Here is a 27,353-nt window from a genome sequence, read left to right on the forward strand (position 1 = left end):
ATGTAATGGGATCCCAAGGGAAGGTGAGATTTCCCCCTCCTGTCTCCCTGCAAAGCACTTACCGTAACTTCTGGTAAAAGATGGGGCAGCTGGAGGCCCACTTCACTTGGATACAGGTGTGGTGGGGAAGGGCCGGGAGAGAGACAGATTTCAGTACTATCACTTCTCTTCAGAGCTTAAAGAAATAAAACATAGAGAGAAAAAGTAGAAACTTTATTTCTGTTCTCCCAGAGAATAGAAGTTCCCAATTTTTAGGGTAGGAAAGAAATACAGAAACAGGAAGGAAGAATGCATCTTAAGATTTCACTCTATCTTTTCCTGAATCTAAATCACTTTGAAGACAGTGGACATGGTCATCGTACATCTGCTCCAGTACACTTAACTAGTCTCTTGTTGAGTTAATGTAGTCTCAACTTGAAATTTTCTGTCAAGACTTATACCATATGGAAATAAAAATCAGTTAGAGTTGAATTGTTTTAAAAATTATGTAAATGTGGGATAATACCCAAATATGCAGGGGGTCTTTATAGCTTCAATATTCAAAAAGTAGAAAATCTAAGATTAATGCTCTATTTCTTGAATGTAGGTAGTTGGAAAAATGGCAAATTCAAAGAATTTAGAAAGGAAGTAGAAAGTAAAAAGGAAGACAAATAAGGATAAAAATAGAAAGTAATGTGATAAAAAGCAAATACAATATAGTAGAGCAATTAAGTGAAAAGACTCAGAAAATTGAAATAACTCCTGGCAAAAGCAATCAAAAAAATCCCAGTCTACACAAACCAAACAAAAATAAGAATGTAAAAGCTATGACAATAGATGGCACATTTTTTTAGTTGAAGCAACACTGCATTATAGTAAGTTTTACTTATAGATCATTAAAAATCAGCAGGTGTATATGCAATATTAAATTCACAACTATCTTTCACTATACCTTGTCCCCTTTGTTACCCATCTCTCCTCCCCCTTCCCTTCTGATAATCACTAACTGGTCTTATATTCCAAAAGTTTATTTCTGCTTTATTTAGTTTATCCATTTGGTTTTTTTTTCTCTCTTTACTGCATGAGTGAAAGCAAACCATGTTTGTCTTTCTCTGACTTATTTTACTGAGCATAACACCCTTTGGGTCCATCCACATTGTTGCAAATAGCAGCATTTCATTTAAAGACATTTAAAGACAGAGTTTTAAGGCACTATAGGCCAGTGAATTTGAAAACTTATACAGAACAGATACATTTCTAGGAAATAACACCTTTAAAAAGATGATTCAAGAAAAAAATTGAAAATCTAAATAGTGCTGTCATCTTTAAGAATACTGAATCAAAAGTTAAACTCTTTCCATTAAAAAAAAATTTACTAATTCCATACAACATAAAAACAAGTTATACCAATATTCAAGGGATGGATAATTGTAATAATGTATGAACTTTTACAGAGCATAGATAGGAAGATACTGCTTAACCCCACTTTGAAGCTAGCCAACTTAATAGCAAAATAAGACAGAGAGTAAAAGAAAGTTTAATTACTGGCCAGTCTCACTTTAGGCCATAGAGATAAGTACTTTCTAGTTCTGTGCTATATAACTTTTTAAAACAATCTCAAATCATTTTCATTGTCTAAACCAGTCCTATAATAAAGAACTGGGAATCCAGTATACAGGCTATGTCACAAACAACACCAGGATTAATTTTAATTAAGGTTTGTAATTCCAAACTGTGTTTCTCCTTAGATTGTGTCACTCAGTAGAGGAAGTACATGTTTATTTGATCTCATAATTTTAACCCCTTGTGCTTTTCTGTGATACTTTTTTTCTCCCTGCAGACAAAGCCTATTAAAATGTTAGTAGATCAATATTGTAGATCAATACTCAATCAGATACTCACTTTTCTGTTCTATTTTTTTCTTAAAGCTACTTGGGAGCCCACAGCGTCTCTGTGATTTGGCAGGCCCTAGCTCCATCGAATCAGAATCCAGAAAAAGATCAATTTCAAAAAGAAAGTCTCATCTGGATCTTCTCAAACTGTATGACACAGTCCCCTTTATGTTCTATACTGCTTGGTGAAGATTGCTTCTATGAATACCCTTAACATTGTTTCCAGATCCCCAAAATGTCTATGAATCTGTTATATGGAATGTGACTATTTAGTAATGTACCGACAAGTCATATGAGAAGTGTTTTATTTTATTTTTTTGTATTTTTTTTACATCATTTTCTTTTTTGTACAATGTATGCATTTTCTTCTCGGCTATAGTCCCCATGACATTCCCACCACCCGTTCACCCGTGCACCATCACCACAGTCCCTTGTGCTCTTCCCACCCCTGTTTTGATCCTTCTTCCTTCTGCCTCCCCAGCAGAATGTCTCTGGTTTATAGTTGCCTGTTGAGATATGAGAAGTCTTTTCACAATTTATTATAATCCTATAAATTTCCATATTTTCATATCTATTTAAAGAAAATCCAGTGTACAAAATATGCAAACATTATTCATTGAGGTTATTTTAGGAAAAAGCTTTTTGAATCACAATACCATAGCTATAGGGTTCCTTTATCTCTAGCCCCCCTAGAAAACTGTGTATTATCTGGTTTGTAATAGATGTGTTCATATGCATCTGTTCAGGAATACATTTATTTTATCACAGAAGGTCTACATTATCATACAGACATTCTAAGCATATTCCGTTTCAAAAATGAGCAGATTGCAAAAGTAGATTATTCAGTGCCTGTCCTAGTGAAGATCATAAATTCCCATCCAGGATTTTTGTTTGTAGCCAAGTAAAGAGAGAGACTCCAGGTGGACCTCTTCCCTGGTCTTCCTCTGCCAGCCTGAGCATGTTTGTTCCAGTCATTGTTCATTTGATTTTTGCCCTGACCATTTAATGTCATGTAAATTAGAGTGTTTCGAATACTGTACAGACTATACACTATTCAGTATATCCTTTCAGCTCACACTCTACTTTGAGTCAAACAGTTACTCACTTGGGGGTGTTTTTCTGTGTTTCACATGTTGCTATCACCTTCTCCTCTGAACGCTGCAGCATCATGGATGGCATGACAGAAGCATGCATCAAGGGCGGCATCGAAGCGTGCTATGCCGCCGTGTCCTGCGTCTGCACCTTGCTCGGGGCCCTTGACGAGCTCAGCCAGGGCAAGGGCTTGAGTGAAGGTCAGGTCCAGCTGCTGCTGCTGCGCCTTGAGGAGCTCAAGGATGGAGCAGAGTCCAGCCGGGACTCCATGGAGATCAACGAGGCCGACTTCCGCTGGCAGCGGCGAGTCCTATCCTCGGAACACACTCCATGGGAGGCGGGGAATGAGCGGAGCCCTGACATCAGCATTAGTGTGACCACGGACACAGGCCAGACAACTTTGGAGGGTGAATTGGGTCAGACAACCCCCGAGGACCACGCCGAAAGCCACAAGAACGGCCTCAAGTCGCCAGCCATTCAGGAGAGCAAGGAGCTTCTGAGCAAAGTGTCAGAACCAGAAGCCGTGGACCAGCCAGATGTCGTCCAAAGGAGCCACATGGTTGCCTACCCTGACATAACCAACTTCCTGTCCGTGGACTGCAGGATTAAGTCCTATGGGTCGAGATATAGTGAAAGCAATTTCAGTGTAGATGACCAAGACCTCTCAAGGACAGAATTTGATTCTTGTGATCAGTACTCAATGGCCGCAGAGAAGGACTCAGGCAGGTCCGATGTGTCAGACATCGGGTCAGACAACTGTTCGCTGGCTGATGAGGAGCAGACCCCCCGGGATTGCCTGGGCCACCGGTCCCTAAGAACGGCTGCTCTGTCTCTGAAACTGTTGAAGAACCAGGAAGCCGATCAGCACAGCGCCCGGCTGTTTGTGCAGTCCCTAGAAAGCCTCCTTCCTCGCCTCCTGGCCCTGCCCAGCGTGCAAGAAGTGGACTCAGCCCTGCAGAACTTTGCCTCTACTTTCTGCTCAGGTTCGTAAACATTATTTTATATATATATTATTTTTTTGCTATGTAATCAACCAGTGTTTCCAGAGCATTTGGCTCTAATAGGCAACCTCTACCAGATTGCGGTTTGAAGTGCCTAAAACATCATAGTAAATCTTTGGGTGTCTATTACTTAAGGAGAGCAGAGGAATGTGAGGCTTATTGGTTGTTTGAATAGTACAGAAGTTGATGACTGAAATATAATAGCGGTTGATAGATGCAGAATAAAAAACTGCTTTCTAGAAAGCTTGTGAAACAACAGCAGTCTGATTCTTAAAACACTGAATTCTTAATATGCTTCAATGCCTTGATGTTTAAATATTATAGAACAGTACTCTTTGAACTCTAGTTTTTATGAAAAGCAGAATATGATAATTTAGAATTTTGGTGGAAGGAAGAGATAAGAAATAAAGGGAACTGTCATTTCGAAGTGAGCAATGAGTTTATAATGATAATTATCCTTGTAAAATAACTCACCTTAATAGTTTCAGCATTGCAGTGTAAGAGTTAGCATTCAGATAATTTCATGTTTATAAACAACATCCCCAGTAATTCGACGATCAAAGACTTGTTATAGTGATAAAGACAGACTTCCATCAGATACACTGAATTCAGGGAACATAATATTAATAACTATACTGACAATAAATTTGATAGTCTTGAAGAAATGGATAAATTTTTAGAACAATAGAGCCTACCAAGACTAAACCACAAATAAATGGAAAGTGTGAGCACCCTGATTACAGTTATGGAAATTTAAACAGTAACCAAAAAATGTCACAAAAAAGGGACCTCCCTGGTGGCTTAGGGGTTAAAGTCTCAGCACTATCAAGCTATCAGCAGCCACTGCAACATAAGTTCGATCCCCAGCCAGGGAGCTAACCCACATGGTACAGCAGACCTCTCCTGTCTCGCCTGCTGCTCCCCTCAGCAGTGTATTTCAGCCAATCAACGTGTTCTGCTCCCCACGCTGTCCCTGGCGAATGCTCACCCCCTGCACCTGTGGCCTACACCCCAGTTCTTGTATGCATAAATAAATAAAAATCTTTTTTAAAAATCACAAAATTCCAAGACCAGATGGCTTTACTAAAGAATTCTACTAAACCTTCAAAGAAAAACTTAATGCTGTTCTTCTCAAACTCTTTCAAAAAGTTGAAGATGACACATTGTATGAGATCATTATCCTGATACCAAAACCAGACAAGGACATCACACAAGGAGAAAATGACAGACCAATATGTCTGATGAACATAGATGCAAAACTTTTCAACAAAATACTATTAAACCAATTCATGGGTTTCATTCCAGGGATTCAAGGGTGGTTCAGCTTATACAAACCAATGAAAGTAATACACTATAGCAACAAGACAGAAATCACATGAATATACCAATAAATTCAGAGAAAGCATCTGACAAAATTCAACCTCTTTCTATGATTAAAAAAACTCACTAAAATGTATACAGAAGGCACATATCTCAACATAATAAAGCCCGTTTACTATAGACCCACAGCTAATATCAGTGCAAAACTGAAAGATTTTCCTTTAAGATCAGGAACAAGATAAAGTTCTCATCTGTCACCATTTCCATTTCATTTGTTATTAGTGTTCTTAGCCAGAGCAATGAGACAAGAAGAAGCAATAAAAACAATACAGATTGGAAAAGAAGTAAAACTAATGTTATTTTGCAGATGATATAATATATGTAGAAAAACTGGATGACTATTCGAAACAGAGAGTATAGTAATATGGCAAGCTACAAAAACAATAAACAAATTTCTTTAGTATTTGCATATGGAAGCAGGAAATAGAGGGAAAAGAATTAAGATAACAGTTCCACTTATATTCACACCAAAAAAAGATAAAATTCCTGTGAGGAAATAAGGTGAAACACCTACACACTGAAAACTATAGGATGTTGTCCAAAGAAATAGAAGAAGATACATAGACATGGAAAGATAACCCATAATCATGGATTGGAAGATTAAACATTATTAAAATGGCCATATTGTCTAAAGCAATTTACAGATTCAGTATAATACCTATCCAAATCCAGATGGCATTTTTCAAGGAAACAATTCTAAAATTTGTATGGAACCACTAAAGACCCCGAAAGGCCAAAGCAATACTGGTAGAAAAGAAGAAAATAGAGGTATCAAGCTCCCTGACTTCAAATTATACTACAAAATGATAGTAATCAAGGTAGTATGATATTGGAAAAAAGCAGACCCCCAGGACAGTGGATCTCTGACAAAAGATCCAAGATTATACAATGGAGAAAGAAAAACTTCTTCAGCACAGGGGGTTTCCCATTGCACCACATGCAAAATATTAAAACTAGATCATTATTTAACACCATACCAAAAATTAATTTGAAGTGTATTAAAGACTTGGATATAAGACCTGAAACCGTAAAATACATAAAAGAAAAAACTCATGGACGTTGATCTGAGGTAGATATGGAACCTGAATTCCACTGGGAAGGAAATAAATGCAAAAATAAACAAATGGGATTACTTCACACTAAATATCTTTTGTACCAAAAAAAAAAAAAAAAAACAAAAAAAGAACACCACCAAAAAATTCAAAAAGGCAACCTACTAACTGGCAGAAGATATTTGCACCTCATGTATTCAGCAAGAGGTCAATTTCCAAAATTTATAAAGAGCTCATATAACTCAACAACAATAATAACCTTATCCAAAGTGGGCAAAAGATCTAAGTATACAGTTCTTCAGAGAATACATCCAAGTGGCCCAGAGACACATGAAGAAAATATTCAGCATCATTTATAAGAGATAAGTGCAAATCAAACCCACAATAAGATGTCACCTCACCCCTATGAGAATGGTCTGTATCAAAAACACATCCCAGAGATCTTGGGAGCAAAAGCAAATGCAAAGGCCCTGAGGCAGGTTCAGGCTTGGTGTGTTTGAGGAGCAGCAGACCTGTCAGGATGGCTGCAGGGAATGAGAGGAGACGGTAAGGCAGTCTTATTATATTGTGATATGAAGCCTGTGGAAAGTTTGGGCAGGAGATAGGTGCTGTCAGTTATTCTGTCTCTTTCTAGCTAAACAGGCTACATCTTAAAAGATTAAAATAATTTTCCCAATGTTGCTAGTGAGTTAACAGGTGTGCCCAGGTATATTCACTCCAGACTGGAGTGCACACTCTTCCCCACCAGGCTCTGGTGTGTATCTGACCCTAATGATTTTTGTGGCAGGCAGTTGTTGATTTAAAGAAACACCTACAAAGTGCATGTTTCTGTTACATCTCTTGATCTCCTCCCTTAGGCATGATGCACTCTCCCGGGTTTGATGGCAATAGTAGTCTCAGCCTGCAGATGCTGATGAATGCAGATAGCCTGTACACTGCAGCGCACTGCGCCCTGCTCCTCAACCTGAAGCTCTCTCATGGTGACTATTATAGGAAGCGGCCCACCCTGGCACCAGGCACAATGGTGAGTGTGCCATCCCCACGCGGAGCTTCAGAGCCCTGAAGGGGATGGCACAGGGTGTTCTGTTCTGTGCTACTCTGGAATGGGCAATGCCTGGGGGGCTGCAGAGGGTGGAAAGAGATGTGATGCCAAGGAACACATGTGCATTTGGCATGGTGCTGAGCTATGCACTTTCTGCAGAGAGCGAAGACCCCAAGTGTCTGGAATTGGCTGCCTGCCACTGACCCTGTAATTTCATTCAGTGGCATTCTTAAACATGTGATCAGCATGTTAAGTAACATCAGAAGAGGTTCAGGAAATGGTTCCCTTTCCTATGAAGTGTGCTCTTACGAAACTGTTCATTGTATTCTAAAATGGACCCAGGCCTACTGGTGACCCAGGGCCCCTAGGCTAACTGATTATGAATAATTAGGTACATACCATAAGGTGTGGCCAGAGATTGAGGTGCCTATTCTGTGGTTGTCTCCTTTGCCTGAGCATCAGCTACTCCACAGTGTGCTCCCTAATATCAGCTCAGGAGGCCAAATGCCTGGGGCTTCACAAAGTGAACCAGCAACCATTTGTTTGCATGACAAATTATAAATTCTCAAGGGTAGGTGGGATTTCATGAGTATAAGTCAAGCATCTCTTAAATGTTCTTACAGAGAGCAAAATTCACCTCTGTTCTTGTTGGGGCAGTGAGAAGAATTTGGGGAGTTTCTAAGCCTTCTATACATCAAAGAGTAGAAATATCAAGTGCAGCATCCCGAGTCCTTCTGCAGGGTATCCTAATATAGTTAAGATTCCATGAATGAAAGGTATTTCCTGTCCCTCTCCACCTCTACCCCCAGACACCAAGGTTTTGTTTTCCCCATAAGCCTTGATCAGTTAGGGTTTGTGACATGAAGAGGCCATGGAGGAGAACAGGAGGCTGTTCATGTGCAGGAGGTCATGTCTGGTCTTCTTCCCTCATGATCTGTCTCTGTAGAAAGAGTTCATGAAGCAGATCCAGACCAGCGGCGTGCTGATGGTCTTCTCCCAGGCCTGGATTGAGGAGCTCTACCATCAGGTACTAGACAGGAACATGCTTGGAGAAGCTGGCTACTGGGGCAGCCCGGAGGACAACAGCCTTCCCCTCATCACTATGCTGACAGGTCAGTGGCTTGGTCCCCAGCTCTGTGATACGAGGCCCCACCTCCAAAATCCCTTTCAGAGAAAAGTGTTCTTTCCAGCAGACCATGAAACAACACCCACAGAGCTTCCCTGGCAGTCGGTGACCATTCTGGGGGAGCGTCTTGCATGTGTCAGCTCACACGAGCTGTATCCCTGTTCCAGGTGGGACTCGTAGGTTCTCTGTGCCCATTAGACTGTGCCTGTTTAGCACCTGTGTCTGTTAGGCCTGATGACCTCTTCTGGGGATATAAGATACTTCTTGGGCTCAAAGCCCATAACTATTCCTGGAAATGCACACATGCTAATAGACACACTCTATCATTCTGTGCTCCTGGGAACTTACCAGTAATGTGAAATGACCGATTTTAATCTTGGCTTCATTCCTGTTTCCTGCTGGTACAGGAGACCCTCCTCCCTTCCCTTCCCATCACAGCTGTACCAGAGATAAAAATAATGCAAAATGGTTGCCCAGACACTTTGTCTTCGGTGTCCAGAGTTTTAAAAATCCTGCTTAACTATTAGAAATTTCACATGCAATGTGGGGTATGGTTGCGAAGCACTATTTTTGGCAAAGCAACAATCTACAACTTTTCGTGATGGCTTAACCATCGTGCCAGGTAACAGTCAGGCAGCACTCAGGAGTTTGGGGTGGTTGTTATTAGCCTTAATAAATTATATCTCAGGCTCATCCTATATTTCAGCTAGATTCCCAGACAGGTGTCTGATCTGAGTTATCCTCTCATGGCTCCAGCTGACAGGATACAGAGAGCATAGCCTGGTCCGTGTGCCTTTCTCACCCACTCTAGTGCCCATGTCCTCACACTGTTCAACATGGCTCTGTACCCAGCAGGGCACATGGCAGGGATGGGGCTGGACTAAGGCAAGATGTCCCAGTCAGGAGGCAGAATCTATTGTCTAAAGGGTGTGTGATGTTGCTGAGACTGGTGGCAGAGTAGACTCCTAGTAAGTGAAACTCAACCACCTACAAATTCCAGTGAAGAATTTGGAGTTAGATGCTTTTAGGAATCAGACAAGGAATTAAGTACCTACCATGAGGTCTGTCCACAGCAAGCAGAGCCCTGGTCATTATGAGGCATTTGGAACTTTGCTTCCAGAACTCTGGTGGAATTGGGAAGAGAAGGGCTGGATTGGGGATCAGGATCACTGTAGGTGACAGGTGACTAATTTGTATTTTATTAATCATGATAACATTTCGATCTATTTGAAAAATAAGATGCCGTAAGTGTGTAAGGCAGTTGTTCAGCCTACTATAAGCAATGCTTGGCTTCCATATCTTCACAAACTCCCTTCATTAGTGATGGAAGGTACTGACTGCCCAGAACTTATAGGTGCCTTGGAATTCAGGTGAGGATCCTAAACATGGCAGCTGTCATTTTCAGATACCAGTTTTTGTCAAAATTAATTTCTATGAACTGCTTGCCTGAACCTTAATAAAAGAAATCATTCAGTGGATGTAAAAAGGAACAAATAGCAGCCTGCTCACGCTACCCACATTCATCAGTCATCACTACTAATCAACCATGTCTTATATAATGGAATAATAAGCTCACTTGCCATGTCCACATGAAAGTTATCCAACTTCAGATTAATGAGGAAAAAAAAAAATAGGCCTTTCCCAGAAGGAAAAAGAAAAATATCGGATGGTTTCACTTATAACAAAATTTAGGGGATCCAAATAAGACATCAGTGTAAAAAAAAATAAAAATGGTACAAAACAACAAAGCAAAACCAGACAATTATAAATCGGAGACATCCTGCAGGGGAGGCGGGAGAGGAATCAGAGGGAGGGAGGGAGGCACACAGGGGACTGAGGTGATGGTGCACAGGTGCATTGGGGAAGGAAACTATAGGGACTACACCTGAGGGGATGGGGGAAGCAAATATTGTTTAAAAATGAACAATGATGTAAAAAATTAAAAAAATTAATTTAAAAAAATAGGCTTTTCATAAAAATTCAACAAAATAAGGTTCTGTGACTCTCTGGAGCAAATTCTGGTGTGAAATGACATGATTTTGAGGAGCACAAAACCTGGAGCTTAGGAACGTCCATATGATCATCAGCTCTGTACTGACTGTGGCCATTCCTGGAGTCATGTGCAAGTGCACTGTAGAACCCGGGGTTTTAGCCTTTAGATAAACTTGACATTACTTGAGTTCATCTATGCTTTACCTAGCTCATAGGACACATTATGACTTTGATAAATGACAACATGTGTTGCATGTCATTATACATTTGGACCATAACTCAAATTAATTTCAGTAAAACTACCTGTTCCCACTTAAGTAGCCATATAGAATTCTCCCTATATTTTTCTAGTTTTGTTGACATACAAAACTGGAATATTGGGCCTCCCCGGTGGCACAGTGGGTTGAGTGTAGCCCTGTGAAGCTGTCCACAGCCTCTGCAGCGCAGGTTCGATTCCTGGCCGGCCAGGGAGATTCCCACATGGCACAGCAGACCTCTCCTGCTCGCTCACTGCTCCTCTCAGCAGTGTCTTTGGTCCATCTGCCTGTTTTGCTCCCCACTCTGTCTCTGGTGAATTCTCTCACCCTCCTGCACCTCTGACTATACCCCAGTTCTTGTATAAATAAACAAATCTTAAAAAAAAAAAATCATTAAAAAAAAAGTTATTACTAAAAAAAAAAAAAAAAAAAACAAACCCAAAACTGGAATATAGCATTGTACTATTAATCCAAGGCATATTGGTATATATATTGCAAAGTGATGACCACATAAGTTCACTTGCATCTATGACATCACACTTCACAGTTACCATTTTTTTCCTTATGATCAGAACTTTGAAGATCTACTCCCTTAGCCTCTTTCTTATTTTTTTTTAAAGATTTATTTATTTATATAAGCACTGGGTACAGTCAGAAGTGCGGGAGAATGAGAGAATTCACCAGAACCAGAGCAGGGAACAGAACAGGCAGACTGACAAAGCACACTGCTGAGAGGAACAGCAGGCAGCAGGAGAGGTCTGCTCTTCATATGGGACCCTTGCTAGCGGCCAGGGCCATGTGGGACCCTCGCCGGTGGCCAGGGGCCATGCGGGACCCTCATCCGGTGGCCGGGGCCACGTAGGACACTCACCCGGCGGCTGGGGATCGAACCGGCACTGCAGAGGCTGTGGGCAGCTTTGCGGCCCAGTGCTCAACCGCTGTGCCACCAGGGGAGGCCCTCCCTTAGCCTCTTTCAAAGAGATGTTTTGCCAAAAATCTCTTGGATTCTTGTTGGAGACTTCCTAAAGCATCAAAGATCTAGTGACATAATTTTCAAATACCATGCCAAGAAGCCTCAAGCTTCTTGAGACTTGGGGTTAGGGGAGAGTTCTAAGGTCAAGGAATAAATTCATGGTCATCTCTTTTCCCATCTCCTCCTTGCAGTGAGTTCATCTGTGCAAGCAGCATTGTACATAAGCTACAAGTCACTGTCTCTCCTCCAATGGGAACTTCCTTTATACTGAGGAATGTGGGCCCAGAGAATGGGCTGCCTGGCACAGGCCTGCCTGGCCATTAATTTAAAGCCAAGGCTGAAGCCCCCTCTTCTTAACCCCAGACTGGTGTCTTGCTGCCAGCTTGTTAAGGCCTATTTCACTGAGCTAATTCCATAGAGGCGAGTTTGTTTTTAACAAAAATATAAACAAAGTGAAGTAGGATCCCATATTGAGCTGGAGTATGGTGCTGTGGAATGAGCCTGGGGAAGTCAGAAGACATGCATACTAATCTATTTGCTTCCTTTACCAACCCTATGACCTTGGGCAATTTACCAACTTTGAATATCTCCTCTGTGAAGTAGGAAATATAGTACCTACTCTGACTACAAACTTGGAGTTAGTTGTTGGGAAGATCACATGGGAAAAAAAATGTTAGGGGAAAACACTTTGAAATTTGTAGTGCATCACTGTCAAGATATTACTATTAAATCTGGAATCAGATTATATAGTTATCTGGCCAAAGAGGCTTATTCTCAGTTCTTATGAGGAAGCTCATAAGGTCTTGGGGTAACCTGTATGTGTACAGTTTGGGAATAATGCCAGAGTTTTCAATAAAAGGAGCATTCAAAGGTCAAAATATTGCAGATCAATAGCTTTCTAACAACAGCGATAGCATCATATATTTTTTCAGTTAAAAAATAAATCACAGGGCCTCCCTGATGGACTGGAGGTTAAGTCTCAATGCCACCATCATGATGGCCCTCCCACAGCAAAGCGGCCTGAGCTCAATCGTGGGCCAGGGAGCTCACCTACATGGCACAGCAGACCTCTCCTGTCTCACCTGATGCTGCCCTCAGCAGTGTATCTCAGTGGATCTGCCTTTTCTGCTCCCCACTCTGTCACTGGTGAATCCTCTTGCCCCCTATACCTCTGGCCTGCACCCCAGTTCTACCCGAAAATAAATACACTTAAAATCTTACAATAAAGGAGTAATTATTAAAAAAATGAAACCCACCAAAACAAGAATGTTCTAGGGATGAAAGAAAGCTGGACTAGTGAAAAAATTATCTGAATTTCAAAAATTCTTTCAAAAGATTGCTATACTTGATCATAATAAATCCAATAGATATTTGTTGGGGGAAAAATGAATACTGTAGAAGCCATTTGTTTTTTTTTTTTTTTTTTTTTTTTTTAAAGATTTATTTATTTATTTGTTTGTTTTGTTTATACATACAAGCACTGGGTACAGTCAGAAGCGCGGGAGGGTGAGAGAATTCACCAGAGCCAGAGCGGGGAGCAGAGCAGGCAGAAGGACCGAAGTACACTGCTGAGGGGAGCAGCGGGCGGCAGGAGAGGTCTGCGCGCCATGCGGGACCCTCCTCCTGTGGCCGGGGAGCAGCTGGGGATCGAACCGGCGCCGCATAGACTGCGGGCAGCTTCGCAACCCAGCGCTCAACCGCTGCGCCACCGGGGAGGCCCCATTTGTTTGTTTTTAACTGGCATGTTCTGATCAAGGAAAACCTTGCTCTTTTCCCTTGACAGATATTGACGGCCTGGAGAGCAGCGCCATTGGGGGCCAGCTAATGGCCTCGGCTTCCACAGAGTCTCCTTTCACCCAGGGCAGGAGGATCGATGACTCCACAGTGGCAGGTAATGACTTGGATCTTGAGTTTATGAATATGCATACATCGTGTGTGTTACCAGCAATTTCATTATTATAGGACAGCTTTGGGTGCTGACATAAATGAATGAAGATTTTTTTGTCTTGGCAGAAAAATCTGATAGAAGTTACTTCACATCCAGCTAATGATACAACATTCATTATTTATGAGCCTAAAGGGAAACACAATCCAATAGAATCCATTAAGTTACATTTCCTGTAGTAGAGTCGCACACAACACAGCATTGCTAATTGGATGGTCGAACACTCCCCTGCCATTCATTGCCAGGCTTTTTTGTCTCCAGAAAGTGACCCGCCCCTTTGTGTTCCAGGTGTAGCTTTTGCTCGCTATATCCTAGTTGGCTGCTGGAAGAACTTGATCGATACTTTGTCAACCCCCCTGACGGGCCGAATGGCAGGAAGCTCCAAAGGGCTGGCATTCATTCTGGGAGCTGAAGGCATCAAAGAGCAGAACCAAAAAGAGCGCGACGCCATCTGCATGAGCCTCGATGGACTGCGGAAGGCCGCCCGGCTGAGCTGTGCTCTGGGTACCCGCGGGAGTAGTATGCCTGACCCATGACCTGAGACCACAGGCTGCCTCTGCAGACCACATTGGGAATCACCCTACTGGGAAACAAGGGTTTTAGAAGGGGGATTCACAGGTGAATGGTTCGAGAACAGGCTCCGTGAAGGGGTAATTCTTTGTTTCCTTTCAAGGGGTTGCTGCTAACTGCGCCTCGGCCCTGGCCCAAATGGCAGCTGCCTCCTGTGTCCAGGAAGAGAAAGAGGAAAAGGATACCCAAGAGCCCAGCGATGCCATAGCACAAGGTAACAGCTGCAGGGCCTCCTGGCCCCTGGCAAATGCATGTGGTCGCTGACCGATGCCCCCTGGCTGGGCTGCTCACACCTCTGTCATCTGGCCCCTGGCCGAGGCATCTCCTGGAGCATACACTGGAGCACCCCTCGAGTTATGGGGGAGAAGGGAGAACAGCTAGTTTTCTGAGAGGAGGAGGGAACGGGGAGGAATCCATGAGAAGAGGCTCTGGAAGATTTTGGTCTTGTCTGAGAAAAATCTGAACTTGGTGAATTCAAAAAAAGTGATTTTTAACGTGTTAAATCAGTTAGCCAGTGAACTGCATGACTTCCGAAAATACGAAGAGGATGACCTTCCTAGTACCAGCGCAAGATAAATGGCAGGCAGCAAACAGAAGGGAAAAATGAGAACTTGTTCTAATACTATGCAGGAGCTACATAAAATGGAGAAGTAGTTGGTACATTTCTAGCTGAGAGAAATTAGGTCAGTGTAGTGACAGAGAGAATATTAAAAAGCAAAGTTGCTCTCCCAGGCCCCGAGAGTTAACTGAAAAAAGAGTATCCTACTTTTAATTAATATGGGCAACCATAAACTACACAAAAATCCTTACATTTTAAGTTCTTCATAAACTATATATTTAAATTATATACAAATGAAAATTATCACATCATGAGACAAGGGATGCTTTGCTAAGGGTCAGTGTGTCCCTATCACAGAGATGTGGTCCCACCTGCTCTGGGGCGAGCACACTGTTACTGGCCTCTGGACCATCACTCAGTTATCCTACTGGACTCGGCGTCCAGTGACTTGAAACCTTTATTCCTGGAGGATGTTGTCATTTGACCTTGCCTTGGTATTTTGCATAATTGACATGTTAAGTCACCTCTACATCATTTCACATTAGTCATCTGCAGTAACATGATCTGAAGATCATGTTGCAAAAGTAAACTCGAGTAAAACAATAAGGTAATTTTCACTTATAAAACATGTAGGTTTAGATAATCACCAACATGAACACATACCATTAAAGAAGGCTTAGAGAGGACTTGCAAAAAGCACCAGCAATTCTTTATTATCAGCTTGAGTACGCAGACCCAGGGGTATGGTCTGGGTACAGATGGCTTTAGCTGGGTTCAGTACATGAAGCCCATTTGTCTGCTTTTCCTGGCCCAGAACTAGGGCTAGGCCTGGAAGAACTGCACTGACAGTTCAGGATCCACCCAGTTTCTGAAGTTTCAGGGGCACCCCCTATCTGTGGGGTCTGTGGACTGGGTGGTTTGCGTGATGAACCACAAGGACTGTGGGATATTTGCTGCCAGTGGCATCAACTCATTTCCTTTTGTCCTGGCACAACAGCACAGCCTTTCCTCTTACCCTCTTCCTCTGCCTTTCTGTCTCCCTCACTTAGACTGTTATTCTAATAACTGTCTTTCTGGCCCAGTGAAACTAAAAGTGGAGCAGAAACTGGAGCAGATCGGGAAGCTGCAGGGGTTGTGGCTGCACACTGCCCACGTCTTGTGCATGGACGCCATCCTCAGCGTGGGCTTGGAGATGGGGAGCCACAACCCCGACTGCTGGCCGCATGTGTTCAGGTGCCTGACCAAATCCCCATCCCCGCCTGGCCCTCACCCTGCTGTGGGAACCTGGGGTGGAGGCAGGAGTAGACCTCAGATTCTGCCAGCACATAAATAGATCATGACATTCACAGAATCTGGAAAAACCCCAAGTAAGACATTGAAAAGAGAAGAGAGAGTAAGGACCCAACTTAATGTAATTTTGAAGAACAGAAGGACAGAACCAGATTTAGGGAATTGTGAATTATCTGTTGACTTTGACTGTAAGAGGCAGAGGTGTCATACCAAAGGAGAAAACCAGAGTATTTAAATAGTAATGGCACAAGGCCATAGAATTGTATGCAGAACAGAATGGTGGTCATGGGCCAGCAATATAACATGGCTGTGTGCTTATGACACCCTCTTTATGTAGAGGATCTTTAATAGCTTGCCTGCCACATAAAGCGTGAGACACCTATTTTAACTTAGCTTGACAGAGGGAAAAATAGAATACAGAATAGGATATTATGCCAAAGATAGCACAAAAATTTGACCCTAAGATTTTCATCAAAGTGAAAAGAACTCCCCTTCCCCTTGCCAGTGTGTTAGACAATTTACAGCAACTATAAAACAAAGTGAAGCCACTGTCCATAGTCCTCCTGCAGCTCAGAGGAAAAGCAAGTCTCCCAGGCTTTGGTGTGCAGGCGGCCATGGGACAAGGGAAGGAGCACAGGCCCCGGCCAGGTGCCTGGCTGTTCCTCATCCTTCTCCTCACCCCAGCCCAGTGCCTTGCTCCCAGCTCACGTCTGCAGGGCAGGTAGGACAGACAGGAGGCAGGGCAGCCCCTAGCAGGACCCAGGCACTGGTCTCGCCCAGGCCACCAGCCAGATGTGTTTTGACATCCTCAAGTTAGTGCAGCCGTGAGAGCTGGTCAGGTTTCAAGGGGGAAGACATGTCATCATTCAAGGGCTGAAAAAGCCACCTGGAGAGGAACATGTGAAGGAGCTAAGTGGGTTTGGATGTGGAGGCTAGTGACCTGCTCATCACTTTCTTTAGAACAAAGGAAAAAGAATTAAAACGTGCCTGAGCAATTTACCTGGAGCAGAAACATTGCCCAATTGAATAATTCAGGATGATTTTTACCAGTAACGGACGTTGCTGAGAGGAGGGGCTTCTTGGGAACCATCTTCTTCCAGGTTCCATTGGGAACAGTTTAGAGGTTGGCAGTTGTACCCTATTGTACCCTCTCTTGTGACTCTTGTCTATGCTGGCATGATTAGGGGTTGCCCCCACCCCACCCCAACATTAGTTATATGGTGCTATGGAAACCAGGCAGACATGGCTGAGCAGAACCCCTGAGAGAGGGGCTTGCCATGGCCAGAGCCCCAGTAGCCCTATGCACACGTATCCTGGGATCTCAAAGTGAGAGAATTCTCCCCACATCCTCATCAGAGCATTAGACAGCAGGGAAGGGGGCCCCTTGGGAAAAGTTACTCACACTCCAAAGTCCAGAGAAGCCAGTAAACTGGACAGAGTGGGACTGGGTGCACAGGGCCTTGTTCCCTTCCCTTCTGCCCGCACTGGGAAAGAAAATCTGAGGAATCCTATCCCATACCCAGGCTGGCCGATCCAACTCAGAACAATAATAGTACAGTAAGCGGGCGGGGGGAAAGGGAAGGAAGAAAGAGAGAAATGACTATGACGAGGAGGAGAAAATGGCGGTGGGAGGACTGCAAAGCTTGTTGAAAGTCCTTTGTATCTCGCTGTAGGCTTTGTGGACTTGGCCCTGCTGAGCTGCAAGGCCTAATGCCTGCTTGTCTGACTCTCTCTAGGGTGTGTGAGTACGTGGGCACGCTGGAGCACACCCACTTCAGCGACGGCTCGGCTCAGCCCCCTCTGACCATCAGCCGGCCCCAGAAGGCGTCTGGAGGCTCCGGGCTCCTGGGGGACCTGGAGTGCGAGGGCTCACCCCAGGAGCAGAACCTGGAGCAGGAGAGCACCCTGAGCACAGCCCCGGTCATCCAGCCCCTCTCCCTCCAAGAACTCGTCAGGGAAGGCAGCCGAGGCCGGGCCTCCGACTTCCGGGGCGGCAGCCTCATGACTGGGAGCAGTGCTGCCAAGGCCGTGCTCACGCTGTCCACCCAAGCCGACAGGTGTGCCCCTTCTTTCCCCACCCAGCGGGGCTGCTCCCCACAGAGCACCCACACCCACTCCTCAGACCTCCACATCATCCCTGGGACAACCTGATGTGTTAGTCATTAAACCCCTGGATTTTTCTCAAACAAACTTCCACCACCCTGCCCCACACCTACAGTGAACTGCTTTCTGACAACCCAGGCCAGGGCCTTGGAGGCAGGCTCCCCAGCTAACGCTCCGTGCTGACTCCATGACCTCGGGCACCACCTCCGGGGCCATGACCTCTTCACCATAAACTTGTAGATCATAAAGCAGCTCTCACAGGGCAGTAGTGAGGTTAAATTAATTAGCACATTTGAAGCATTTAGGATAGAGCTAGGAAAATAGTAAAAATCCACTGTTTTTATATTAATGAAAAATCCCATGCTCAGGCATGTGGTACATTGTTCATTGAGGCTCCATAAATACTTAAGGTTGAGAGGGGAAATCAAGAGTTACCCAGCTGTTAGGTGACTCTTCTTGAAGGGGAACTGCTTTTGCTGCAGTCTCACTTGGTCGATATGTCCCAGACTCCCCAGCTCGGGGTGCTATAACGTTTATGCAGGAGATGGACAGCAAGGGGCTAGTGAAAAGCAAGAGCACCCGCTGAGGCTCAGAGGCCCTGACTTCCTTCTGGGTGACACTAACCATCTGCATAAATTGTCCCCTGAGATTTGCTCTTCATCCACTAACTCATGTCCATGGAATACATGCATGGATGTCTTGGTGCAGTAACCCTTTGTCCCTGTTTTTCCAACATGGTTGCTGGAAAGTGCTTTGGCATCTGAAAAGCACTAAAGAGATGTCAGGTGGGGCTCATACTCACCACTCTTCCTTAAATGTATCTGTTTCAAAAATTTGTGAATGTTTCATCCCCCAATGCCCATCTTAAAACTTGTGAGTCTCATATTACCCCTTCAAAAGGGTCTTGTCAGTCAATTTCTATTAGAGACACTCTTCTCACCCCTTCACCCCAAGAACTGAGCGACCTGCCCTTTGTGCAGGTTCAAGCTGCCTGCCTTGAAGGGTAAAATCCCAGCGACCCTGACCCACCTGTAAGCCCTGATACCTGTGCTCCTCTCCTTCCTATTTCCGTCTTCTAAAAATATCTATTTCCAGTGGAGTGAAGACAAAGTGAACCCGCAAGGTCCATTATATTAAGTAATATTCATCCTTGCAAGTAGCTACTCAAGCCCCCGCCACCAGAAGTCCAGGGCTCCGGTGTTGAGTCAGAAGGGATAATGAGGCCATTCCCTGCCCTGGGAGACTTAAAGGATGGGGTTTGCTCTGTTTTTATATCCTCCCCAGGCCAAGCTCAGCAAAATACTCATTAGTTATAGCCCAACAAGTGTGGATTAGCTTACTGAATTCTTTTTCTTAATACATGTTCATGAAATGGAAGCTACTTTTAAGGATTCCATTCCCAGTGATCATTTGTGGGAGTGATGCTTAGCCTTCTTTCAATTTCTTGCCAAACATTTTGAGTACCTACCATGGCTGAGAGAGGCACTGAGATCTATGTATGGTATGGTCAGATTAAAGTCTTGAAGTCAGAGCAGACTTGTACTCAGTAATAATATAATAATATCATACACTCCTTTACAGTGTTTACACAGCACATTCATTAATCACATCTAACAAAATTACCACAATTGTTGTGCCATAAAGACTTTGCTGAATTGTTTCCAAGTAACAAATTGTTTTGTTTTATCCAGGCTCTTTGAAGATGCTACAGATAAGTTAAACCTAATGGCTTTGGGAGGTTTTCTTTACCAGCTAAAGAAAGCATCGCAGTCCCAGCTGTTCCACTCTGTTACAGATACAGTTGATTACTCTCTGGCAATGCCAGGTAAACCTTTCCCTGAAGACACTGTGCCATGGGGTTAGCAAGAAGAAATCCAGATTTCAGATACAGCCCACATAAGACTTGACCCCACATTTCCCCTCGTACATGGTCATCTTGGCTAAGTTCAAGTGCAGATTTGTCATCAGGTTTGGAGGCATGATGTGTGGGGGGTGGAAAAATTCTTTGTGAGTCGAAATTTGACTGCTACAGGTGTTAGCGTGGGAGCTGTGCTAGATTGTTCTGTTAAGGTTTTGTGCTTATGATATGGAAATTGTGCAGCTGTTTAGGGTGCTGGTGGCTTCAGGGGAGTGGGAACCCTTCTCCACATCACTCCTCTCAGTCCAGCTGCTGATTCCATAAGGGTTAGTGGGGGAGAAAAGCAGAAGGATCAGCAGAAGCCTCACGCTGCTCTTAGGACAGCTGCTCTCAGAGCATGTCCATGAATGATGGGTCAGTATCCCTGGCTTCGCGAGTGAAGCCAGATGACGGGCTTCTCGAAGGCCAACATGTGGAAGAGGAAACAGACTTATACTGAACTGCCCAGGGTGGCAGGTTGCTCTTGAGTGCAGTTGGCCATCAACAGCTGGGTTATGCTGAAACAGTGAGTACCTTTTCCTGGTGAGTTCAGACAGAGGCACAGAGACTGTGATGGTGACAGACTGGACGGTACCACCTCTGAGGTCCCTTCTGTCCTTACGAATCTGTTAATTTGAAAAGTGGGAACTGTTATTTCCACTTTTATGATGAGAAGTTGAACTTGAGAAGCAAATCTCTGATTCAATGTAAGCCAAACACTAAATGGGGGAGCCAGCACTTAGTCCAAGCAGTCTGCCGTCCCGGCCCCCGAATTAACCACTGTATCCTTCCTCCTCCTCAATAAGCATTGTTCACATTTGTCATGAGGAACGAGGGTCACAGTGCTAACAGGAGAGGTGGGCTTGGCTTGTTGAATGAACCCCCCAGTTCTCGAGCCCTGGGTTCTTCTCTTAGTTAGCCTGAGCCCAATAACCTGATCTAAGCGCACAGTTCTTTGACTTTCATCTGCTCTCTGCTCTTGAATATGCCCAGCTATTTCTGAGTTTGTGCTTTATGCTTGCATGGTCTTGTCTTCCTGTAGGAGAAATTAAATCCACCCAAGACCGAAAAAGTGCCCTCCACCTGTTCCGCCTGGGGGACGCCATGCTGAGGATCGTGCGGAGCAAAGCACGGCCCCTGCTCCACGTGCTGCGCTGCTGGAGCCTGGTGGCCCCACACCTGGTGGAGGTGAGCGCCACAAAGTGGGCAGCGGCCACAGCGGAGCCAGCCAGGGCTTCCGGTCCATGCGTGCAGAGAGCACTGTGACCCCACAGCCTGGAGAAGGCTCCATCTGCTACTCGCAAACATCATAGTTCCCCGACTGCATTTCCTGCCATCTAAAGAACCAGCCCAAAGGGGGACTCACCCTTGGTCTCACTCTCAGCCTCTTCACAGTTATACGATTCTGCTACATACCTTACACAGCCCATTTTTCATTCCTTGTTCTCTGTCACCTGAGTCTGGAGCTTTATTTTTATCCATGATTATAGCAATGCCTTTTGTCCTGCCCATCCATTTCCTAATAGGTAAACACTCAAGGCAATGCCCTCTAAGTTGGGGACCCATATGTCCTAATTTTCCCAACAAAACTAACCTTAGAACCCCTTCCCCTCTCCAAAGGAAGCAGTTCATGTGGTGGTTATATGGTAGCGCCCCATTTAAGCATCTTTCAGAGCTCGATGACTGGCTGCTTCTAAGGTGATGGGAAAATGGTCACCCTGTTTGGCAGTGATAACTGTTCTTGATAGCCCGTTAGTGCTTATCTAGTAGAGCTATGACATGAAATAAAGATTTTTTTGGAACTCAAATAGACCTCTCTACATGGTATCTCATCCCCCAGCCCCAATGAACCAGTTCACGCACATGACATGCCCAGGACGGCAAAGGAAAGCAAGAAGGCAAGGCCAGTCGCCACTACTTCTCATTCTCGTATGAAATATTTGCTGGTGTTCCACTGGCCAATGCCAGTCACAACCCCCACCAACCCCGCTCACTGAGGGAGAGGACTCCTAACAGGCATGGGCACAAGGAATGCTGAGCCTATTCAAGCTGTAAGGTACAGTCAGCCCAGCTTGTTGAGGGACAGATGACTTTATGTATTTGGCACAAGGCTAAGAATGAGTCTGGGCAGTTTCCAGACAAAGTTGTGATATCTTTAGAGGCAGCATGTTCTATAGTATCTGAGAAAATTATCATGTACAGAATGAAAAAATGATAAACTCTTACTTTTCCAGAGACATTAATGTGAAGTTGAAGTTTTGTCTGATCAAGTGGTGAACTTATTAAAAATGCAAATGAGTGTGCTGTTCATCTATGCTTACCCCTTATCCCTATACTTATTATTTACTTTAACAGAATTGCTGCTTCCACTTCCCCACAAAGAGGTGGGTTAGGGAAACTTCAGAAACCAGTGTCGTATTGCCTTAAGTCCTGATCGTGTTGTGCTCTCGTGAATTTTGCAGGCTGCCTGCCACAAGGAAAGACATGTGTCTCAGAAGGCTGTCTCTTTCATCCATGATATACTGACAGAGGTTCTCACCGACTGGAATGAGCCACCACATTTTCACTTTAATGAAGCACTCTTCCGACCTTTTGAGCGCATTATGCAGCTGGAGTTGTGTGATGAGGATGTCCAGGACCAGGTGAGTGGGTGGTGCAGGCAGCACAGCAGCACAGCTAGTTCCCTCAGAGTGCGCCGGCCAGCACTGTTTCATGAGTTTTGCTGATTTCATCTTTCCCATAATCCTCTGTGGGATCTGGACAAAGGTTAAGCAGTTTAGTTAAGGATACACGTTAGTGGTTGGTGGAACTGGGATTTGAACCTAGGCAATCCAGCTATACTGGTCTGTACTCTGATACCTAACCCTTTCTCTCAACTGCTATCACACCCGCACCCGGGAGACCAATGGTTAAGAAACCAGCTGGGGCTTCATATCTAGCCAGCATGATGGTGGTCAGGAATACAGACAGATCCTTTCTCTGAAATCCAATAAAAATGTTAAAGAAACCTCTCTTAAATCAGAGGCACTCTGTGGACTACTAAGATGCCCAAACTTAGTAACAAGGAGAACCCAGAGAAGGAAGCAGAGGTCCAAGACTGGCTTTGTCATGACAGAATTTGTCATCCTGTGGCACTAAGTTCTGTTCATCACATTTTTGAGCCCACAGAACAGAAGGCAGATCTCAGTGCACATTTTATAGAACTGGTGCTCACCCAGACCCAGGTTTAGTTAGAGATGAATTGCCTTCCTGGGTAGACTGTTAGCCTGTTTCTGATATTGACTCTTAGTGGAGATAAAAATAAAAACTCTCCAGGATTTAAAATTATAAGCTATTTATAGCAAAATGGAAGGAGTGCAAGAAAATGATATATAGCAAAGTCAGTCAGAAAGATAAAGACAAATATTGGACTAGTTCACATACGAAAGCACATGACCTGACAAAGCGAAATAATGATATTCTGGTGGATACTGGTAACGGAAGTGAGGGTTCTCCAATTAATAGAAAGGCTGGGGTGTAGTAGATAGTGGCGGGGGAGGGATAAAATAGTGGCGGGGGATAAAATCATACAGTCACAAATAAATCGGATGTATATTAAAAATTTTAAATTGACTTATATTTATAACAAATGAAATTATAAGCTAGCCCTTTCATGGTCTGAGAAACTAAACCACACAGAAATAACAAGAGTCCCCTGAAGCCCACAAAAAAAGTTCTAAGATAAGTGAATTCTCAGTATTTAGGAAATATCACACCATATAACAAGGCAGTAGTCATGTAAACTGATGAAACGAGATAATATAATGAGAACTAGAAAGAATTGAAATAGAGTATCTTTGATGTAAAATATAATAATATCTAAGGTTTAGCAAAACATGGAAAGAAATGAAAATATGAGCTAGTACTTAAAGATTAGGTTGGAGGATTCCACTAGTAGTGAACTAAGTAATTTAGATAACTTCCTACAGGAACAACTAGAAAAGGCCCCGTAGGAAATTTTTTTTAATAACTGAAGACTTTAGACTATAACAAGGCAAGTGATTAACTATGAGGTCAAGATTGGAGCAGGGAAGGACTAAGATGCTCTGCCTTGTATCTGAGGTTGCTTTTTGTGAAAGGAATCTACTAATTTCAGAAGATGAAGCCAGAAAACTAAGAGTTTTAGCACAATTGGAGTCTTAGGTCTGCCAGTCTGGTAACTTCCTGATATCATGGGTTATAACCATGAAGAAAAAGGGACATTGGTGGAGAAAAGATGAAACTTAAATATAACAGTCACAACAGAAATAACTCCCAACGGGCCTCCCCTGTGGCGCAGCGGTTGAGCTCTGGGTTGCGAAGTTGCCCGCAGCCTCTGTGGCACCAGTTCGATCCCCGGCTGCTCCCCGGCCACCGGAGGAGGGTCCCGCATGGCACGCAGACCTCTCCTGCCACCCGCTGCTCCCCTCAGCAGTGTACTTTGGTCCTTCTGCCTGCTCTGCTCCCCGCTCTGGCTCTGGTGAATTCTCTCACCCTCCCGCGCTTCTGACTGTACCCAGTATAAACAAAACAAACAAACAAATAAATAAATAAATAAACAAAACATGCCTCTATTAAAAAAAAATAGCAGCATTTGGGAAACTGCTGCTTTTTATTAAAAAAAATTAAAAAAATTAAAAAATTTTAAAAAAAAAGAAATAACTCCCAACTTCTGTAACCAACACAGTGTGTCTTAGTGTAAGGATTGACATATGGAGCTAAACAGAGAGTATAAATCCACACATTTATGGACAATTAATTTTTGACAAAGATGCCACTGCAATTCAGTATTTATTTTTAGTAAATGGTGCTTGAGTGTGTAATAAAAATGAATTTGCTTCTCACCATACACAAACTATAACTCAAAATGTATCACAGGCTTAAACACAAAAATAAAACTATTAGGTATGTCTAGAAGAAAACGTAAGAGAAAATCATTGCAATTCAGGGTTAGGCAAAGATTTCTTTAAAACGATACCAGTGTGATCCATAAAATAAAACTTGATGAATTGGGCTTCATCAAAATTTAAAATTTGAAAAGCATTTGCTTTTCAAAAGATACCATTAAAAAAAAATAAAAGAGAAGCCCAAAGCTGTGGGGAAATATTCCACATCATCTCTCAGGAAGGACTTGAGTCTAGAATAAAGAATGCAATAATAAAATAATAGTATCAACTCAATAATTAAAAGATGATAGTACAACAAATCTGCCCCATTTAAAAATTAGTAAAATACTTACAGATCACTAATAAGCATGTGAAAAGTTGCTCAGCAAAACTATGATCAACAAAATGCAAATTAATGCAATCTGGCTACTAATTTAGAAGATTTTTGAGTGGATATGGGTTCTGATTTTCTCTCACTAAAATTAATGCAGAAATAGGGAGCAGAGAAGTAAACCACCCTTCACAGAAATTCTCCTGCTTCTTTAAAGGAAGGGGCTTTAAGTACCACCTCCTTTGACTCTGGCAGGTGGTCACATCCATTGGTGAGCTGGTTGAAGTATGTTCTGCCCAAATCCAGTCAGGATGGAGGCCCTTATTCAGTGCCTTGGAAACGGTGCACAGCGGGAACAAGTCTGAGGTGAAGGAGTACCTGGTTGGTGATTACTCCATGGGTAAGAACATGCATTGATTTTGTATCCTGAAATTGTACTGAATTTGTTGAATTGTTCTAACAGTTATTTAGTGAAGTGTTTTAAGATTTTGTGTATATAGGATAATGTCATCTGCAGACAAGCTATTTTACTTTTCCCTGCCCTATTTGGATGCCTTTTACTTTTTTTTTTCTGCTCAATTTTTTTTTTTAATCACAGTGATGGATGATCATGAGAAATTATCTAGCACTAGTAATAGAGAAATAGGCATGAGTTCAAGAGATATTTAGATTTTCACACATTTTCAACATTTAAAAAAGTATTACAATAAAAAGTTATGATCTTCACTTTTAGGAAATCTTTTACTTTTTTTTCTTGCCTAATTGCTATAGCTAGAATTTGATTTGGTAAGGGGTGATAAGGGAAGAACATAAGGAAGACACTTGCTATAAAACATTAGTTCTTTATATCAAATCATGCTATCAAACGGAACTAAATATAGAAAAGACTGATACTTGGCCATGTTTTATCAGCAGGAAATAATCTGGTGTAGCAGGCACACAAGTTCTAACTTTTGCCAGCAGGCTGAGAACTCTGAGCATTATCAAAGCCTGCTATTATTGAGAGATAGTACAAAAGATTGAGACTTTTGTTGTTTCCCTTATACATACCTGTCTTCATCCAAAAATCCAAAAAGAAAAATGTTATCTGCTTGCTGCTAAGAGACAGAAAAGTATCATAACATAAGGAAATCCAAAGTAGGGAGACCAGGTCTTGCTGGAAATAAAGCATGCCCAGTGAACAGGGGTGCCATGTCAGGGGTTCCCAATACCACCCCTACATTAGAGACCTTCCAGAAGGACTCATGGGATGCAGCATGTAGTTATGCTACATGACTTCAATGTATTACATGACTCACAGCTAAGATTTAATATGGCAACAGAGTAAGGACAAGCCTGATCATAAGGGGAAAACACGGAATCTGAGAGCGTCCCTGTGCAGACCTCTCTTGTGCTCACCCTCCCATGAGGGGTCCCACACTTTTCCCTGGGCAGTGCAAAAGCGACAAGACATACATTATGTCTCTGACCTTGGAGACCCAGCAGAGAGCTGCTCATGTGGGTCCCCTTTGCCTAACACCAACCAAAATTCCCAGAAGAAAAGCAGGTGTTCAGAATAAGCCATGTTGTTTGCACAGTCTCTGCACGGTGAACCTCGCTTATCAGTTGGCTGTTGCCTGGGAATGTTCTGAGAGCCAAGTTCCCAGTCAGCAGCCAAGCAAGCCCTTCTGCAGGGAGCTGTCTCAGGCCTTGTGTTAACTCTTTCCTGCACAGGTATAAATAAATTAGTATAGCCCCCCACAGGTTTATCTAAGTCTTTCCTTCCCTGTAATTATGTGTTCAGGAGGGTTCCAGAGGCCCACGTTTCATTGCCCCATAGGCCTCCACATTGCCTCTGCCCTGCCTTCAGCTGGCTTTGTTGCCATCTCTGTACTGAGCTTACTTTCCACAGTCTTCCTGCAGCTCCCCTGCGGACAAAGCTGAGGACAGCACAGAACAGGAGACCAGCCATTTGTCTAGCCAGAGGCC

General features: G+C 43.4%; 1 protein-coding gene across 1 annotated transcript in view; it reads left to right on the forward strand.

Annotated features, from left to right (window-relative positions):
* Positions 1-27,353, forward strand: part of ARFGEF3 (ARFGEF family member 3) — a 137,215-nt gene that overhangs the window by 80,776 nt on the left and 29,086 nt on the right. The window contains exons 11-23 of the mRNA XM_037520473.2: positions 1,908-2,020; positions 3,036-3,946; positions 7,254-7,420; positions 8,385-8,550; positions 13,570-13,677; positions 14,020-14,235; positions 14,405-14,515; positions 15,943-16,093; positions 17,887-18,207; positions 19,945-20,078; positions 21,193-21,338; positions 22,613-22,792; positions 25,641-25,785. Coding sequence (XP_037376370.1) covers positions 1,908-2,020; positions 3,036-3,946; positions 7,254-7,420; positions 8,385-8,550; positions 13,570-13,677; positions 14,020-14,235; positions 14,405-14,515; positions 15,943-16,093; positions 17,887-18,207; positions 19,945-20,078; positions 21,193-21,338; positions 22,613-22,792; positions 25,641-25,785 — 2,869 coding nt within the window. The remainder of the gene's footprint in view (positions 1-1,907; positions 2,021-3,035; positions 3,947-7,253; positions 7,421-8,384; positions 8,551-13,569; positions 13,678-14,019; positions 14,236-14,404; positions 14,516-15,942; positions 16,094-17,886; positions 18,208-19,944; positions 20,079-21,192; positions 21,339-22,612; positions 22,793-25,640; positions 25,786-27,353) is intronic.

This window comes from Talpa occidentalis, unplaced genomic scaffold (genome assembly GCF_014898055.3).
Source record: "Talpa occidentalis isolate TD23 unplaced genomic scaffold, MPIMG_talOcc4v2.1 talOcc4.2, whole genome shotgun sequence".
Taxonomy (NCBI): Eukaryota; Metazoa; Chordata; class Mammalia; order Eulipotyphla; family Talpidae; genus Talpa; species Talpa occidentalis.